This window comes from Phascolarctos cinereus, unplaced genomic scaffold (assembly GCF_003287225.1).
Source record: "Phascolarctos cinereus isolate Bilbo 61053 unplaced genomic scaffold, phaCin_HiC Scaffold_1;HRSCAF=81, whole genome shotgun sequence".
Taxonomy (NCBI): domain Eukaryota; kingdom Metazoa; phylum Chordata; class Mammalia; order Diprotodontia; family Phascolarctidae; genus Phascolarctos; species Phascolarctos cinereus.
This window is the reverse complement of record NW_027555514.1, coordinates 129245597-129266157: the sequence shown is the minus strand read 5'-3', so window position 1 is coordinate 129266157 and position 20561 is coordinate 129245597. Positions and strand designations below refer to the sequence as shown.

At 38.9% G+C, this 20561-nt stretch overlaps 1 protein-coding gene across 10 annotated transcripts in view; it reads left to right on the top strand.

Annotated features, from left to right (window-relative positions):
• Positions 1-20281, top strand: part of ST7 (suppression of tumorigenicity 7) — a 283470-nt gene extending 263189 nt beyond the window's left edge. For 9 of the 10 annotated variants that reach the window (XM_078154113.1, XM_078154112.1, XM_078154138.1 and 6 more), the window contains 3 exons: positions 7848-7940; positions 11043-11182; positions 19893-20281. In XM_078154113.1, coding sequence (XP_078010239.1) covers positions 7848-7940; positions 11043-11182; positions 19893-19988 — 329 coding nt within the window. In that variant the 3' untranslated portion in view covers positions 19989-20281. Of the gene's footprint in view, positions 1-7560; positions 7655-7847; positions 7941-11042; positions 11183-19892 lie in introns of those variants that run through there. The other variant, XR_013486445.1, reaches the window with a different exon arrangement.
• The last annotated feature ends 280 nt before the right edge of the window (positions 20282-20561 follow it).

Sequence of the window (20561 nt, the reverse complement as noted above, 5' to 3'; positions counted from 1 at the left end):
TTTTATAGGTGAGGAAACTGAGGCAAATAGAAGTTGAGTGACTTGCCCAAGGTCACACATTTAATTTGAACTCAGGTCTTCTTGACTCAAGGCCCAGCTCTCTATCTCTATACATACCCACTGATTTGTTGGGGTTTCTGGTTACATCTGCATATTGATATAATACCCTCAAGGAGTAATTGACATTGATTGACAACTGATAGCCCCTGTGACTGAAGAAAAGAGTCTGGGAGCCATTGTCAGTTCTTCCTTAAGGATGTCATCTCAATGGACAGGTGTAGCCAAAAAGACCATGCTAGGGCTCCTCAAGAAGGAGTATTAGAAACAAGACAGAAAATGGTAACCTACCTTTCATAAAGCATTTTCTTTTTTTCTACAACACATATATTTCTAATACGTTTCTTAAATACCATGTGCAATCTTGATACTGAACCTCAAGAAAAAACCTGATGGAACTAGAAAACACAATTTAAAATGATTGGAGAGATAGGTTTAGCAGGAAAGGCACTTTCGAGAGTGTAGAACATGAAAGATTATGACTGTTGTGTATGAAAAGGCAAAGACTAAAAAGAAATATGATCAAGACCTATAAAATAAATAAATAAATGAATGGATTAGGTTGACATCTATTTGTCCACTAAATCTCAAAACGTTTAGAAGACTCTTTGAAAATGAAACAAGTTAAGTAAGACAAATAAATCATCTACTCCCTTAACTTCTGGAAATCAGTACCTTCAGTAGTATATTAAACAAGGGATTGGGTAATTTTAGGAATGACAAATCAAAAATAGCTTCTTAAGAGACGCTAGGATGTATACAAGCTTTAAGGCTGATGTCAAATGAGGTAATAGCCACGCCCTCCCTTTACATGGTATTTATGGCCATTTTGGCAACATAATTCAGGACTACTGTGAAAATCCTTTTGTTTTTAATTCTAATTTCCCATATTCTGCTCTTATACCAGAAACCTAATGACTCCAGTTTTAGAAAATAATTTTTTTAACAAGAAATGAGAAATTTTCACTAGTTTAGAAAATCTTAAAATCATAGTTATGTAACATTGTGTAAATTTAAAAAATTCAAACATTTGGTGTAAATACTAACTTTAAACCAGGAGCTCTCAACCTTTTTCTGTTATGAACTCCTTTGGTAAACTGGTAAAGATTAGAGACTCCTTCTCAGACTGTTTTTAAATATATAAAATAAGTAGGATAACAAAGGATAGTCATCAAGTTGGTAGTCATCAAAAGCTTTAAAAATAAATTGAGGGACCCCAGGGTGAGAACGTCTGCTAAACACATGAGCTTGTGACCCCTCTGTATTTGAGGTTAACCTAACACAAGGGGAATTCTGTCTGATACCTTTATTTGCAGAATTCAACTCTAGAAATTATGTCATTGCTTGATGCGGCAGAGGTAGGATGACCACTCGTTCACATTTTGGTGTTGCCATAAAGCTTTATAAATGTCGACAAGTCATTTCATCTCTCCTAAATTCAGTGTCCTTATTTGTAAAACGGTAATATTAGTGGTCAATACTGCCTTCTTTATCGGGTTGACATGAAGATCAAATGAGACATTGTATATAAAGCATTAGATAAATGTGAGCTACTAGAAAACACTTACTTTAAAATGTATTCAACGTGAAATGATTTCACCTAGACTGGACGCTCCCTTAGGGCAGTAACCATGTCTTACTTATTTTTTTTATCTTCAGTAATAGCCAGCACAGTGCATTACACATCGTAGACACTTAAAATGCCTGTTGAATAAATGACTGGGATAATGAATTTTCACGTGAAAGGCTGTTCCCAAAGGCTACTTAAGAGAGTGCTACAGCGCATTTTTAAAACAGTTGCCCATCTACCAGACAGTCTAGTAACAAAGATGTACATGAATTACTCTCCTTCGGCTTCCATACCTAGTTAATGTGTAGGTCACAGCTAAGTTTCCTCCAGTAGTGAGGAAAATTCAGTGAAAGTGGTCTCTTCTATGCGCCATCCTGTGAAGCTGGGAGATTCCATGTTTCTTCTAAGATCAGATGAAGCACATGTGTGGTTCTCCTTCTTTCATGTCATGGGGTCTCATGATGCCAAAAGCTATCAGTACTGTGCTGGGGCCTTCTTTGAAGTTGCACTAGTTGTTTGCAGGTGGTTTTTTCCTTTTGGGGGAGCTAAAGGAAGCTGCAATTCATCCAGTCAGCCACTTGGTGGTATATTTTGACATCTCTTGCTTCCCAGGCAAAAAAAACCCCTAGTTTTTGGCCCAAGTAATTTCACTGCTTCTTTAGAAGCAGTGCCCTTTTGCTGCTTTTATTTTTGAGGCTGGTGGTAAGTAGTAAGGGCTTGTTTGGATGGAGGGAAGAGAAAGGAATTTTTTTTAAACCACACCAAATTTCCCAAAATTCCCTCATAATAGTGATTGTTTTGGTGAAATATTTGCTGTCCAGGAGGGGATTTCAGATTCTAGTCACAAGTTTTGGTTGAGTTTTTTGGTTTGGGGTTTTCTTTCTTAATAAATGATTACATTGGGATGACTGTCATTCCATGGAATCAAATCATTTCCTATTAATCAGATAGATTAGCTTCTATTTTAAATAAAATTTCAAAGCCCAGCTGATGCATGACTGAAATTGCATGGGTTTGAAGCAGATGGGTTTTTTTTTCCTTTTAAATCTCAGTTCTCTACCACAAATATATCAACATTTCAGAGGTTTCCAGAAATGTTTGATTCATCACTGCCCCAGCCTCTGAAATTACACAATATGTTCCTCAAAGTCTGGATAATCACTAAGGAAAGAAATGTTTTATTTATCAAAATTTTATGCTGTGTTTTTACAATGTAACTTCGTTCATTAAGCAGCTGCCACCTTATCTGAATTATACTCGTCTTAAACATTCTAGGCTCTGGTTATCCTCACACACACACCATTGCAAGTGTGACCAGATTATATGGTCTATAAAGTATATACATAAATGAGAAATCCTGTTTGTAGTAGCTTCCATTTAAAGCAGCATCATACCACATGAAGCCCTCCTTCAAATGTGCCACCCTCTCTACCCAGTTTACCAGGTTCCAATGCTGATAAACCATTAACTCCCTAATACTTCATCTGCCTCAAGGCTTTATTTTAATAGTATTTATTTATTTAATGACACTGTAGTCTGGTGGCCAGAAAACTGAACTTGGATTTTGGAGATCTGGTTTCTAGTTCCTTATTCTCCAAAGGCTAGTATTTGACCTTGGGTCAATTCACTTAGCCTTCCTTTGTTTCTGTTTTTTCATTTGACCAAGTGGGACATAGGCTTACTTTTCTTTTGGGAAATTCTGAGACTTCATTAAATATGTTGATCTTGAGGTTTTTGTTTGGGGTTTCTTAACAGGATGGAAAAGATGCCATGAAAGGAACAGGCATTAATTTCCTTTTTAAAAATGAATTTTCCTTTGAATGGGGAAAAAAGGAACCAGTTTTGATAAATAGTGTGAGATTCTAATTTTCATTTATTCTGTCTCTGAATTTAATGGCAAATGACACTCAGTTGTTAACTCCAGCTGAATGTTAAAAGCTTATAAAAATGTCTTTCCCCCAATTTTGTGAAAAACACTTATCAGTTTAGTTCATTGCCAATAGCCCTTGTATACACTGTACACTTGTTGATAAGGAGTCCTTTTTTTCCTTTACTTCCCCCTTACCTGCTCATAGTAACTGAAATTCACTTAGCACCAGATGGATAACTCTTTTAAAGGTTAAATTTTCTATAAATCCTTGCTGTGCAATGGTTGAATAATTTGAAAAAGTACCTTCAATTTCCTACCTGTAAGATCTGTTGGCATCAAGTCCTTAAAAAATGTTTTTTTGGAGTCTAGAACCTAAATCAGTATTCGCTAATTTGTTTGTACATAATTGTTTGCAAGATTTCTCCGCCATTAGACTGTAAGCTCCTTGAGACCTGGGACTGTTTTTTGCCTTTCTTTGTGTCCTCAGCACAGTGCCTGGCCCATAGTAGACACTTAATGAATGCTAGTTGACTGACTAGTTGACAGGAATACAAAACCCACAAAATTGTTGTTGTGTTGTTCAGTTGTGTCCAACTTTCTGTGACCCCATTGGGTTTTTTTTTTTGGGCAAAGATACTGGAGTGGTTTTGCCATTTCCTTCTATAATTCATTTTTACAAATGAGGAAATGAAGCAGAGTTAAGTGACTTATCCAGGGTCACACAGCTAGGAAGTGTCAGAGGCCAGATTTGAACTCAGGAAGATGAATATTCCAGGCCTGCTACACTATCCGCTGTGCCACTGTAGGTTCTTCAAAAATTTATTTTCTTACAGTTGCTATGGAAGAGTTATCACAGATATGTCCATTTGATAAACCCTAAATAATTGGTAGCTTTGCATACAACTTGATAAAGGCCCAATTGCTTATAACAGTTTACTCTTGTGCTATAAAGGAACATGCAGGAGGATGTTCTGCTGATCATCAGCATGGTTGGAAGGTTCAAGAAGCCGGCTCCTGCATGTTCAGATGGAATATGTTGAGAGCTGAGTTGGAGTGTGTGCAGAGGGAAAAGTTTCATTTTATAGTCTGAATGATTGATTTGATGAAGGATTGTGACGTATAGCATGGGTGAGAGGGAATAGGTTCATAGATTAGGAACTAGAAGATACCTTGGAGTCCATCTAATCTGACCCCTTCATATTACAGACGAAGAAACTGAAGCGCAAAAGAGATTGTGACTTGCCCAAAGCCACATACATGTTAGATTTCAGTAGGTTGTGAGAATATCTGGGTGTGTACAAGTCCCTGGAAATTTGTTGGTTTGTGGGTATGTCTGGTTATGGATCTCCAGATGTTTTATGGATATTTCCAGAAATAGATCACTCAAGTGGGAGGGTTGCCACAGTGGTCAACCTCGACCTAGGGAGAACAGGTAGAATGGAGGACTGTGGAGGTTTGCAGAGGCCTTCATCCCTCCTCTTTGCATCCAGCCACAGACAATGAGTGTGATTCTAATGCCCAGCCCACAGAGCAATTCCATTGCCAAGGGTAATGCTAACATAATTGTGACAGATAATATATCCAGATTGCATAATTCTGAGCCCTCAGTAGTAGCCTCCACGTGGGAAAACAGAGGAAGGGATAGATGTGGGTTCTTTCAGCTCCATAATCAGAGCACTAGCTACTAAACTAAACACTAACTACTAAAAAAGAGTTGCACAAATTACTTTTTTCTGCGTATAATAGCTCCAGAGCTCTTTCTATCCCCAAATTGGCATATCCCAGTGCTCGTGCAATGACTGGAGGTTTGGCTGAACGCCGTTTGGGAAAGGACACTTTCTATCCAACGTGGAGGAGGAGGATCCTATCCGAAATGAAAAGAAGCTAGGAAAGGGAGAGTTAAGCCTGGAATAGTTGATGCAGTACCTATTATCCAGCTGTCTCAAAGATCTCCAGGACTTATCTCACACATTTTTAAACCTAAGCACAACAGGGTGGATAAGGGATAGAATTCCAGTCCGAACAATATTTTTTTTGTATTTGTTTTTGTTTAGTGAAGCCAAAAGTCTTAATGTTATTTAATGGACTTAAAGCAGATGACAACTGACAAGAGACCATAAGAGCTCCACAAAAGCATTTATAGTCATGGAAAAATACACCCATACATATAAACATGCACACTTTGAATACATAGCTGTGTACTATAAAAGGTTCTGACCTCTTCCCTACTCCTCCCTGCCCCCCTCCCAACCAAAACAGTTTAGAACAAGAAAAAGAATATCTTGATATGCAAGTTCGATATTTATGCCAAATACCAAAAGAAAAGATGTTTGGCACAGAACACTGAAAAGGCACCAACAAACCACTGGATTTTTTTAAGGTTTAACACTCTCAAGGCCTTGCATTTCCATACTTCATTTTTAAAATGACTCCCTGAGGTGGAAAATCCAGTTTCAACTATGGATGAAATTTAAATTCACATTAATAACCACCTTGAATACAGAAAGTTTACATCATATGAACTATAGTAAGTGCTTAATTATAGTAACATTATTATTTTTTAAGATGCATGTACGGAACCTGAATTTCAAGCACATTCTCCACGTAGATTTTTCCACATTTTTGGGATGCTATCTCAGCATTCATCATTTATGGGAAATGGTATTAAAACTGTACCATATTGTAGTTTAGATTTCAATTCATTGCCTCCTGGAAGAGATTTTAGTGTATCATTTAAAAGAGTAATAAAAGTCCTATCCCTATCCCACCCTCAACCTCCCCGCCACCAAGAAAAAAAGATTAGTTTCATTTAGAAAGTTTGGTTCTTTCTAGTGGTCTTTGTGCTAACAGTCTGCTTAGAGAGACCTCTTTCGTATATGTTACAGCAAAAGTCATCTTCCCTTCTATGAAATTTAAAAAAAAAATCAGATTGAACTAGGGTGAGCCTTTCATTTAAGAAGCTCTGAGGCCTGGAGTGTTTTTAATGTTTTAATCTCTGTTTAAGAGGTTTCTGTTACTAGAAGAAAATTGATAACATTTTTACCCCAGCAAACTGCCAGCAAACTGGCTCTGTTCTAATCCTGAGTTTATTGTGATTTATATTCTCTGTGGCAATGTGCTGTAACCTCAGAGTGATACCACTGTGGTGTAGATTGACTGCATTCCAAATGCTGGAATCACATACATAATGTTTTTAGTTTTAAATAATATTCAGACACCAGAATAAATACCATATGTGCACTGAAGCTGGTTACAATGGAACCTTGTCATTTCTTGTGAGGGAGAACATTCTGCGTTTCTTAGTCCTGTTTGAAATAAGTATGCAAAAGATAAATATGTACATTGACAGCATTTTGAGATGGGTTAGGTAATTACATAGCTTAGGATGTAACTGCAATTACTTTGAAACTGAAAATCATGCTTCATATGTAGTCATCATGCCCCATTCCACATGCAAGAGAACGTGTGGAAGGGAGAATGGTTGTTCGATTGCATTCTGTGTCTTGTGCCCTACGCTGACAGGGTATTGTAGTTAAAAGACATCTGTTAAGGAAAAATCACCTCAGTGAATGCTGTTCATAGGAACTGTGAGACTAACATGCTGATGACATTGCAGCAGTGAGAATAATGTCCATGATCATGGGAAAGGATGGATTGATTGGAAAGCCATAATTCAGTCTCAGGGTCTATGTTATCATAAGCCACAAGAGCATTATTCAGGTGGCCTGACATCATCAAAATGCAGATAATCAATCTCTCTCTCTCTCTCTCTGTCTAGATCCATTATTTTTCACATGATTTTGAAGATTTAAAAGTTATTCATAAGCTCAAAAAAATGCCCCCCATCTGGCATTTTTGAGTTTTTTTTCCCTTTAAATCTATCCTGGTTGAAAATTTATTCGACTTGGACACATTTAGAAAACGCTATGTTAAAAATGCCTTTCATAGTTTTACATTTGTAACATGTTCCAAATGAATCAATTCAGATTTATGTTCGTGTAGCGCTTTACTACCAATTGAATTCTTGGGTCAGTGCTCATAACATTTTTTGAATTTTTCACAGATGATGGGTCAGGTCATTATTATTGATGGTTTCCCCTCCCCCCCCAACCCCAGTTTGTGAGATACGCCCACAACATGAACTGTGAGATTAATGCGTGAGTAATATATCATAATCATCATTGCCCACTTATCTGCTCTAGGGATCAGAGTTCACATAGGTTGAACATTATTTGTGGTAGTTCTCCAAAATCTAAAAATGCCCCAAAATCTTTCTTGAAATTGTGAAGCAGTAAAGTGAATGTTGAGCCTATAATAAGTTGGTTGTTTTCTTTTTTTTTTCCTTTTCAGCTTTTAGGATGATCCCTTATCCTTTGGAAAAAGGTCATCTTTTTTACCCTTATCCAATCTGTACAGAAACAGCAGACAGGGAACTGCTTCCATGTAAGTTTTAACTGAATTCTATAACAAGCAACTGGTTTTAACCAACATGGCTTTTGCACTCAGGCCGGGGCGGGGGTTGGGGGGGGAGTGATAAAAGTGTAATATTTCTTTCCACTAGCCATTCCTGTTCTTGTAACTCGTTTATTTTCAAATGGGTTAGAAACTCTCCCAATTCTTCAAAGGATAAAACCCAAGGAAAATATGAATTAAAGCAAAAATATTTGCCATTTATTGGGTGCCCAGGATATTAGGTACCTCTGGTTTGAGATAAACTGTAGGTAAGAATCAGAAGGGATCTGTAGAAGGAAACAGCAGTAGATTAAAAAGCATATTCCTTCATGTACAATGGCATTTTAGGGACTTTTAATTTGAAGAGAAAGCACTGACTCAGGGGGAGAGTTGTGGATATGGATGAGTCATGGATGGCAAAGTGGGGTCTAAATGCCTTGACATCATTGCCAGAGAGGGAAGATTGAGGTAGGGTAAGCTTTCTTTGGTGATGCAATCCTCCTGGTTGGAGGGATTTCCCATGTGCATCAGATTGATTGACTAATTGATTTAACATTTATTGAGAACTTTTACAGCCTCATCAGTGTAAGGAAGCACAAACAAGACAGATAATGCCCTCAAGGACTTTACAGGCAAACAATCTAGTGACCCATACCACATGTGGAAAGTATTATTTATGAATTTAGTGTATTACAACATTGTTTTGACAATTTGGGCTAAATAATTGTTATCAAATCAGTTTTGGGTAAACTGTGTACAACTATCACTTCCAGGCTTTTTATGTGATCTGTGTTAGGACATTTTTTCTCTCTCAGATAATAAGCTTCTAGCCTTGGCTAAGTTCTCTCTCTCCCACCCTTTTTAATCACCCCAATTATATCAATATCTCATAGATATAATGTACAAAATACTTCATACTAAAGAATACTATAACATTGGAGGGTGGAGTATATAGCATATTTTCAGATGATTGAACCAATTATAAATCATCAAGTTGTGGGGTTTAGGTGCAGAACTAATTGCTGTCATCATATATTGAAGTAGCAGGAGGTTCCTTACTCATTTCCTTACTAACCAGGCCTAATGTGAAATTCCTTATTCTTTTAAAAAGACGTTGGTAGATTTTAGCTTTCTTTTTTATTACAAAATGGCACTTATGATTGTATAGAACTTTGTGCTCAATACCAGAGAATGCACATAATGGCCTAACACTTTAAACCTAACATTCTCCTTTCCCTGGAGTTTGAGAGTAGGAGAAGGACAATTTTTTAGAAAAGTTAGAAGAAAATAGTTCATTAATATCTCAACTAAGTTTTACTTTTGCCTTCTTATAGACTTATGAGGTAGTCAGACCACGGCTAACATTTCTGAAAGGAACCTCTAAAACCAGGATAATTTATAAACTTCAGAAACAAAAAGTCTTGCCCACGTTGTACAAGTGAATGAGATTATGTGAATCTCACCTCCTGAAAAAAAAGGTTGTTTGGTTTTTTGTTGGGTTTTTTTTGAGGTAGAAGAGTTGTGGGTTTTATTTTAAGGAAAGACCATCATGTTGCCTATTAAAAATCCAATATACATTAATCCCCAAAGAAAAAGCATAATATATGAATTGGGCCTCCCCTTCACTCTAGTCTGTATGTATAGCTTACTGCTTTATTATTCATTGGCTGTTGAGGAAAAGATCTTTACATCTTCAATTTCCTTGGCCAATGACGTAAATTATAATCAAATTATGTTTCCACTTCTAGTAATGCTCCATCATTGACACTGAGGTGATGGTCCCCATCCTATTGTCTCTGTCCACCTCAGAAAGAAAAAAGCAGGACCTGGGGGCACCATAACATAGAATTCCCTTGTAGACACCAGTATCTTCTTCTTCTTGGCCCAAAGTAATAGCTTTTGGCAGATCCTTGTAACTATGAGCCAGGCAACTATATTGAGCTGGGGTCCTCCTAGACATAAGCTGGGATGCTTCCAGATGCAGAAAGTGTGGGATGGACTGCCTGTGAATTCAGCAGGTGGTCACTAAAACTCCAAGGAGTCCTCCATAAACATTCCACCAACAAAACTAGCTTATTATTTTGCCCATAGATTTGAAGCTTAATATCTGAGAGAGGTTCTCCAGGGGCACCAACAGCTACATTTTGTAGTGGTGGGAAGGAACATTTATCATACAAACCAACAGCAGTTCCTTCTGTCAGCCTACTCTGTGCAGCAGTTGTCACATGAACCCAGCAATCTTTAAAAAAAAATTCTGAACCTAACACCAAATAAAACAAGTATTTCCATTAAAAAAATAATAACCCTTCCAGTTGTTACCATTGTTTGCTTCTTCACATCAGCTCTGTTTACTATTTGTGTGTGGGTTGTCTATTCACTTCCCTACCCTGGTAGGATGTATGTTCCTAGGGTCAGGGATGATTTTATTTTTATCTTTCTATTCCCAACACTTAACAAAGTGCTTTGTATGTAGTGAGCACTTAATACTTGTTGAAGTGAAGTATGGAGCAGTGTTCACAAAGAAGGGTAAAGAGGTAATGTCGGGATGCTTTAAATAAGGAATGTTGAGTCACACAAAGAATTAGCACAGATCACTGTCTTCCCATGTCTCACCTACCCCCTTGACATACCCACACAGTTGGAGGAACCTCAGTTGTGAGGGTAAACCCTTATCACTTAAAACCAATCCTGCCAAGCACAGAGATCGGATATTAAAAAGACACCATGACCAGCCAGGACTATGTGAAAAGGAATGAGAGAATGGGAGAATGCAGGCAGGACTAGAGTAAATATGTGATTAGAGGTTTATTTGTTCGAGGTCTGCCATTTTGTATTGGAGCCTAGCTCATAGATTCAGAGCCAGGAGGGACCACAGAGGCCATCTCGCTCATCCTTCTCATTTTACAGATGAGGAATTGAATGCCCCAAGTTAAAGGATCTTGCCCAAGGCCACACAGGTAGAAAGCTGAAGTAATTTAGATCTGGGGCCTCCTCTCTATCAGACCACAGTCACCTGCCAATGTGTTAGAAGCCCTATGCAAAGAAAGTAAATTCACCTCAATACTAACTGTTCCATTCGTGTCTTCTCCGCAGCTTTCCATGAAGTATCAGTTTACCCAAAGAAGGAGCTTCCTTTCTTTATTCTCTTCACTGCTGGATTATGTTCCTTCACAGCCATGCTGGCCCTCCTGACACATCAGTTCCCAGAGCTTATGGGGGTCTTCGCAAAAGCTGTGAGTACTCTTCAGTATGGAGCCCTCAGGGAAAGCGAGAGCAAAGCCAAAGTGACCCAGAGGGGAAGCCAGCAAGACCCTGCATTTTAGAAATGGAGATGGCCCTGAACTAGCCACTGCCGACTGTTGAGCGCCTGGATTTTTCCTTAGTAGCAGAGAAGTCTAAGCATTGAATGTCACTTGTGCAAAAGCTTAGGGAATCTGCAACTGATAATTCCATTTTGTTTATCTCATTTGAATTATATGACATATTTCTAAGCTTAGGATATTGTAGCTTCTCCCATTCAGTAAATGGAATCTGTATTTTTGAAGTTAATCTCATGAAGACAAATTAAAAATAAAAAGCTATAAATCCTTGGCTCGTTTGAGGAAATGAATTGAGGGGAAGTGCAGAGTTGTACCATCCACTCATGGGCTCACATGCAACCCAGACTATTATTAAGCTGATAGGGCCATTCAAAAGGGAAGGGCACTGCCAATTAAGGCACTTAGTGACTTGGGCAATCTCTAGTGACAGCACAAAACACATCAGTGTCTGTCCTTAGAGACGATGCTTTTCATTAGGTCATTTGATCATATTAGACAACATGGGCTGGAAGAAATGGTTTGCAGATTTGCACACAGATGATTATCAAACAAAAGAAATAAGAAAACACATTACCATGGGGTTTGGGTTTCTCTGGCTCTCCCTTTAAATTTCAAGATAGACAAGGTTTAAAAAAAAAAGTTGGAGGAGGAGGAATTCTACCTTTAGTGTACTGATTTTTTTAATCACCCTGGTTAGCAGCTAGAATGGGGGATAAGGGGGAGCTTTGGGGGTAGTATAGTTCATTTTAGCTGCATTTGTGTTGGTTCTTGTAAAAATCAGTGTTCAAATCAAATGCCCCTGCTCGCATTGAGAATTGAAATCATAAAATCTTGAAGCTGGAATGGACCTGAGAGGTCATTTAGTACCATCCCTTCACCAATACAAGAGTCCCTTCTGTATCTCCAACATGCAGTATCCAAGTCTCAGCTTGGCCACTTCCAATAAGAGAGTTCCCTACTTTACTGTTGTTGGACAGCTTTAATGCATAGAAGGTTTTTCAGAATCTATTTTCCTGTTATTTCCACCCATTGATCCTCCTTCTGCCCCATGAAGTAAACACAGAAGTCTTTTCTCTTTCACCTAACAGCACTTTAGATATTTGAAGGCAGCTATCATTCGCATCTCTTCTCTTCTCCAAACAAAGCTGTCTCCAAAGCTTCAGTTGTTTCTCATAGGACATGGTTTATAACCCTTCACACTCCTCCAAACACCCTCCACTTTGTATTTATGTCCAATTATCTATGAATACTTCCTTCCATTTTCAACCTAGCCACAAACAAGTCGATTAAACTCTAGGGAGATTAAAATCCAATTAGTAAAAGTTAAAATCAGGATACGTTTGCCTCACCCTAGATCATCCTCATCAAGTTCAGGACTGAAAAGGACCTTAGCAATCATCTAGTCTAACACCCATTTTACAGTGAAAAGAACTGAGACCCAGACCAGTTAAAGGACTTGTCCAAGGACATAAAGTGGCAAAGCTGGGATTCTACCCCAGGACCTCTGACTCCAAATCCGGCATTCCTTTCACAGCATCATTCTCGGTGTCTTCTTTTCACACCCCAGACCCTCCTCTCCACCCCCAAGCCCCACAAATCAAAAGCCTTATTCAAAAAAGGTGTGCCTTTGAATCTGTTCTGTTCATTAAGATGACGCATTTCACAAAGACTTTGATTTAGTGTGACTTGCAACTTGAGTCATATCCAGCCCTGTTGTAAACGCATGGTTACGATGCAAATCAGCCTCTCCTATTCAAAACTGTTGTTACCCATGAAAAAGCTTAGTTTCAGACGCTCGTCGTTTTGGTTGGGGTAAGGGGTTGGGAGGGGAGAGGTAAAGCTGGGGACGCAATAGTGCTTGCCAAGCAAGAGGAGGACCACCATATCTTGAATACACAGCTATCCCTCCGGTGTCTTGGAGTACTATATCCATTGTAGCCTTCATACCAACTACATCTCTCCTTTTCCAACTTTCAGGAGCCTTGATTTTATGTTTAGATAAATGAAATGATAAATTTTATGAAATATAAATTAGATTGTAAGCTCCTTGATGGCAGGGACTGTGCCTTATTTCATCTTTGTATCTTCAGTATCTAGCATAGTTCCTTGTGCATAGTAGGTGCTTAATAAATGAATTTAATTGGGTTGAGTTGAATTTAGAGTTCTGTGCTGATATGCCATGCATGGGTCATAGTTTGTTCAACTATTTAGGATTGGAAATTATTGTTGTTTGTTGTTGTTTTATGTTAGCCCTACCACTAAATCCAGAGGGTCACATTCATCTTACCCTTCATTAAGGTTTAGCGATTCCAAAATATAAGAAGGGCCTTCGTGGAAACTGAAGATGGATTGCCTGGATGAGACAAGCACAATCTCACTTCGGTTCCCCACCCTGCCCCCAATGTCCTCTTCACATTCATCACCCCGTCACCTCCCCGGGCTCCTCAGACACCCCCATAGGTTATCACTGCTGCCCTGTGGGCTGTTGGCAAGCATTTTCAGCTTGTGAAAATGATTTTCTCAGTTTGGACATAGATAATGCCTTTGGGATAATGTCGTTTTGTAAGTGCAAACAAGATTGAATGACTATCTACATGCCACCCCACGAGTTGTGTTGAACTTAAGAAATGTCCAGTGTATTTATATGTTTTTCTGTCCACAAACATGTCGATCTGTTGACATCAGAAAAACCAAAAGAAGTGTGTATTGTTATTGTGAAACAGTATAATTAAAGGCATTTAGCGGTTTTAAGAAGGGAGGGAGGGGAAGAGGTGATCGCCTCTGTGACTTAAAATTCGCTCATCTTATGTTTGGTTACTAAGATAAGGGTCCTCATATAAATAAGTTATCATTCCAGCCCGGGCTCACACAGAATGTGGGAAGGTCAGCCTTCTGACCCTCTCTGCTTTCAAGTGTCCTGTCTCTGCTTCTTCTGTTCTCTGTCCCGAGACTGAGCACCTCCTCCCACCCCTACCCCTGACTCTAGCCTCTCTTCTTCAGTTATAGGCCAGAGCTTCTTTGAAGTCAGATATTGATTACAGAGAAATGTCAATTGTCGGATTGCTGTAGGGCACCTGGAACTTCTTCAGATAAGTAAGGGCGTTTCAAATGTTAATGATGCACACTGGGAGCCATGACCTTCTTGGAGATAATGGAATTTCAGGGAAATGAGACTCAGGCGACTGAAGTGTCATTCTTCCTTTTTTAATTATTATTTCAGTTGCTTTTTCTCACCATGAAGCACTGATTTAATTGTTGTGAGTTTCAGTTTGAGACATGACTAATCTGTCTTTGCCATCTGAACAGAAATTTTGCATGTTGAGATAGAAGAGCTGTTACCCAGGCCTAGGGTGATCTGTTGTGCTTAATTCAGGCTTAACTTTGTAAGTAACTTTACTTTCCAAGACTATAAATGAAGCTGCTTTTTTCCTTTATTAATTGCTTATGTCCAGAAACATTGGTTGATTGTAAAACATGTGTATATTTACAGACATAGCATAGTAGAGTGGCATTTGGAGTCAGAAAACCCAGGTTTGATTCCTTTCTTCACTATTTACTCATTCCTCATTCAGCATGACTTTGGGGCAAAGAACCTCTCTGATCTCTGCTTGGTCCTACCTTTTGTTATTGGTAGAATGCAGGATTTAAACTGTACGATACTGTGTAGAGATCCTCTACCTCTAGATTCTAAATATTACATGGCATGCTAGTTCATCCTCTCAGTTCAAGGATGGGGAAAATCATTTCTTCCAAAGAAATATTTTAGTCTCATCTTTCTGTCACCTCATTTGTGGTTCCATAAACCATATTTTGATGAGTGTAAATATTATGATCCCTTGCATGGAAGCCCATTGGCCTAGCAGTTCATTAGTGTACTGAGCTGAAAATTTAGTACTTCTCTGTGAGCCTCTGGAGTGACATGAGGCAGCTTCATGAACAGGACCGCCTCATTTACCCAGCTCCTGCCTATTGAAATTTCTGAGCCTCTTATTATAATCACAGAACCACAAGTTAGAAAGAACCTCAGAGATTATTTAATCAAAGCTGTACCTGAAAAAGAATCCAATTAACAATATCCATTCTCTAATTGAAAACCACCCATGACGAGGGAATCCACTATTTCCCTTTTCACTTTTGAACAGTCCTAGTTAAGTTTTCCCCTTAGCTAAGGGCCACCTCTCTGAAACTTCCATTCGTTGTTCCTGCTTCTACTTTTTAGACCAAATAGGAAAAAAAAATAACTAATGCGTCTTCCGCATGACCACAATATTTCAGTGGGTCTCCAGTTTCATCATGGTGGGTATTTACTAGCATAGATTGCAATCTATCTATAACTTCTCATCTTGTATGATTCTTCCTCATCTTCTCCATAAGTCCTCCATAGGGCATCTACCTAATACAGAGAATTCCATAAGAAAGCTCTGCAAAGGCTATCTAGTCCAACTTATACTTTAATTAAAAAAAATCCCTTAACATCTCTAATGAGCATGCAACTAGCCTCTGCTTAAAAGGCTGTACTAAGGAAATCAATCTCTGTTTCCCAAAACAACTTATTCCATTTTGCGACAATTTTAATCATTGAAAAGCTTACTTCCATCAAGCCACAATCTGTCTCTGCAACATTACCCATTGCTCCTAGATCTAGAACAAGTACCATTCTCCTTCCTCGTGCTAATCCATCATGTCTTTGAAGACTGCCATCCCCTACCCCAATCTTTTCTTCTCTGTACTCAACCATCCCCAGTTTCATCGATTCTTCTATGCATGGCATGTTCTTAAGTCAATTTATCATCCTGATTTCCTTGCTAAGAAAGCACTCCAGCTTGCCAATGCTTTTTCTAAAATGTGGTGCCCAGAACAGAACACAATACGCCTCATTTGGTTGAACTAGGACCTAGCTGAGTGGGAATATCGCCTCTATCATTCTGGACACTGCAATTCTCAGGATAGTCTAGGATACAGTTAACCTGGTTGTTGTGTTAAACTGCTAATTCATTCTGATTCACAGTCTGCTAAAACTCGTAGTTCTTTTTTCACATGATTTCATTTACATATGCCTCCCCCATCTTGAATTTGGGTGTTTGTTTTTCTCATTTAAATGTAGAACTTTACTTTTATTTGCTTCTTTAAAAAAAAAGCCTCTGTGTGTGTGTGTGTGTGTTTGTCATTATTGTCAATTCTTTATGACTCCCTCCCATTCTGAATGGAACCCTCCCGTGGAACTAGTGTGTGTAGTCAAATTAAGATATTGGCCAAGTCTGAAAACATAAGCCTAATTCCATACTTCAAGTCCACCTCTGTGCTAAGAGGTGAGAGACATGCTTCACTAACAGTCAGTTGTGTGAAGTCATCATTCATCACTGCATTGATCAGAGTTTCTATTTGTTTTTTACTTTACACTGTTCTGGATATAATACGAGTTGTTGGCTTGGTTCAATGTAGTTTGCTCTGTGTTAGTACATACTAGCATTTCCAAGTTTGTCAGAATTATTCATCATAATTTTTATAGCTTAATATTCTGTTATATGCTGATACCATAATTTGTTCAACTGTTATTCAACCAATGGACACCCATGTACAACTTTGCATTTGCCCCTATTTTATTTAGTCACTTATGTTTGGGGTTCCTGTTGGCCATCGTCTGTCCCTTCTCAGTCTTCAGATTCAGTAAGCAGGCCATCTGTGTCTTCATCCATGTCATTATGAACATCATAGGCCCAAAGACAAATCCCTGGGGCACTTGAATCTTCTAAGCTGTCACCAACCCATTAATGGACTGTTCTTTGGATCACATCATCCAGCCAGTTCCAAATCCACCTAACTGTACTGTCCTTTTTACATCTTGTCCCCAAAGCTATCATATAAAGTTTTGCCAAATACTTCACTAAAATTTAGGTTTAAAAAACCAAACGAACCTACAGTATTCCTCTGATCCACCAGTCCTATAACATAGTGAGGGTAGAAAAAAGAACTAAGTGAGTCTGGCAGTTAGTCTGACTGGTTATCCTTGATAAAACCATGCTGGTTTTTAATAACTTTTTTTTTTTACTAAATGCTATAAATTACATCTTCAATGTTTTAGAGTTTTATAGGAATCTAAGGCTAACAGATTTGGCTATAGTGCACAGACTACTCTTTCACCTTTAAAAAAAATCAGGATATCACCTCTCTTGCTCCCCATGATCTTTTAACAACCAGCAGTAGCAATGCAACAATCGTATCTACCAGTCGTGGTACTCTAGGATGTTTGTTGTTTATCTGGGCTTGGCAACTTCAACTCATGCAAGACAGCCTCATACTCTCCTATCAGCTCATTTATCTTGGGTTTCAAGATGATTGCTGGAGGCCTTCCTCTTAGTCTTTCAATATTTCATTAAAAACCAGTACAACACCCAGACTCTTCATCTCCCTCTGGCTACATGTCCAGCCTCCTTCCCTTTGCCATCTTACATGTCATGATTACATGTCATGTCATTGATGGCATCTTTTTTTTTTTGACATTTATCACATGTTAAGTTATCATTAGTCATATGCAACAGGCAAGCTGTTGTGCTTTTATCTGACTATGCTTTCGATACCAAACGACATCATTTCCACCCTATATTTTCTCCAGAATAAGTATCCCTTGGTCTTTGAACCAATTTTTCAATAACATGGTGCCATTTTGTAGGCAGAAGTGGAATTTTATAGACGTCACTGGTAATTCTGTTGTCCAAATTTCACCTTATTGTATTTTTGGTATTAGAAGGATTGTCCCTCAGGATACACCATTACTGGTGTCAGACTCAGTGGAGTCGTTCCTGTGCTCACTATATGACTCACTTCTCAGCCTGTAGGTTTTAAAGCACTTCTCTTAAAATGACACACAATATGGCATCTCAGAATTTTGAGAGTAAAGCACCCTGCTTGGGAACCCAAGTTACTAAACACAGATGGGCTGCAGATCACCTAAATTTCAGTGTGTTTGTCTTTGTATTACACAGCATGGTACCTTGCACTAAGTAGGCACTTAACTGTTGAATTGAATTTCAACAGAGAGTGATTACATGAAGTTATCAGAAATCTCCCTATATACTCTACACTTTTCTGCTAAACCCTCAAAACTTGCGGAACTAAATAGAAATGAGCCAAATATATTTACCTAGGGTATCAGATGTTTTCTTTAGTACTTACCTTGTACTCTGTCCTGATTTATTCTGCTACATACAGTTATGAGGCATTTAAATCAAGTTATGGATAAAAGTGAGGAGAGAGAGAATTGTGGTGTAAGTGGATGACTTGGCAAGCAATGGCATGGTACCTCCCAAGAGACTGGATATGCCACTATTTTCATTGTGTAGATTAGGCGTGATTTTCTGGCAGGTGCTGGTCAGTTTGGCAGATTAGAAACATAGTTCAAAATAAGAGTTGGTAGATCTAATCTGTTATCAAATAAAACATGAACTTATTCTCTCACTTAAATGTAGATTCTTGGTTTTATAACAAGATAGAGACAAAAAAAAATGTATTCTGTTGGGTTTTTTTTAAAGGGGACACTGAGTTTCTCCAGACTAAGTATCCCTTGTTCTTTCAACCAATTCTCCAGCAACATGGAGTCTTCTTGTAGGCAAAAGATGCCGATAGCTGGTTTGGAGTTTTTTTTTTTCAAACCCATAATAGACTGACCTCCATACAGGCTCTCCAAGACCCTCATCTTGGAGTAATGTGACCCTTAGTTCTTAAGGACTGTGCTGGTGGAACGTAAGCGTTGGCATGTGCTATGCAAGTGAGAAAGTTTTTGAGCACTGATCTGATTGGACTGTGTTCCTATTGTCTGGGCACCAGCCTCACTCTGTTTAGAAAGGCTCATTAGCAGATTGATCAGAGTGTAGTCAACCTTACTTTCATACATAGTCTTATAAGTCAAGGCAGCCTTGCCAGCCATATCAATGGAGGGAATATTCACACCGATGAAGTCCCAGAACTTTGATGTATTCAAATAGAACCCACTGAAAGTGGTCAGGCATAGGGGAGCTGGATGCAGAAGGCCTGTGTTTTATTCCCAGCTGTCACTGGCCATGGGGCCTTGAACCAGTCACTTCATCTATGCATACATTGCATTGTCTGCATCAGAGGAGTGGTAGAACTGTGGAATGATGGCTGTCCGAGGAGCAGAGAGGCCCTTTGAAGACACTTTGCCCATTCACCTATCTAAACCAAAGAGCTGGAATTCAAGTTCTGTCACCTAGACTCGTGCCAGATTTGGGGTCAGAGGACCTGGGTTTGAATCCTGGCTCTGCCAGTTGTGAGGCAGTGCACTATAATGCATGGAGCGATTAAAGGCTCGAATGCCTGGGTTCAAATCTTGCCTCCAGTACTGAATATACGTGTGACTCTGGGAAGGTCATTTAACCTGGAAGAGCTTCAGTTCTCCCAAGTGTAAATTGACCAGCTGACCTCTGAGATTCCTTCCTGCAGGCTCTCCACCCTGTGATTGACATTCCCTATATATGTAAATAAGCCGTGCTTCTCTTGGGAGGCTGCCTGCGTTGTGAAGGTGTACAGTGCAGAATACGGATGTGTGTCATCGCTCATGGATGAGGTTTTGTCTTCTGACTCTCATGTCTCTCTGGTTTCTTTGCAGTTCCTCAGCACTTTGTTTGCCCCTTTAAATTTCGTCATGGAGAAAGTAGAAAGTATCCTGCCATCCAGTCTGTGGCACCAGCTGACAAGGATCTAAGGGAAACACTCTCCCACCCCTGCCTTCCCCCACCTCTCTGTCCCCCCCACCCCCCGCATCGACCCGACTGCCATGATACCTTCCATGCCGACTCCTTGTTGACCGCGAGAAAGCATGATTTTTTTTTAAAGGGAAGCCATTCTAAGACTTAAAAAAAAAATTCTTCATGGATTGTCTGTTCTCATATTAAAAAAAAGTTTTTGTTGTACAAAATACATTGATGTTCAGTTCTATTATATTTTGCCTTCAGAAAAGATAAAAAAAATCTCAAAAATAAACTTTTGTGTATTGCAGCAACCAGTTGTTTCTTACTAAGTCTTCAAATGTCTTGTAGCTTTTGGTGTCCCTGAAGAACTTTGGTGCCTCCATGGGAAATCAGTCATTGTAGCTTCAAGTTCTGAATATAGCATCATTGCTGATAGAAGTTAGTACAATCGTGGCCTAGAAAATCGAGTCACTACCTAAGTCAGGAACACTTAGCCTTTTTCTGTGTCACAGAACTCTTTGGCAGCCTGCTAGAGCTAATGGATCACTTCTCTGGATAATGTTTTTAAATTAATAAAATGTATAATA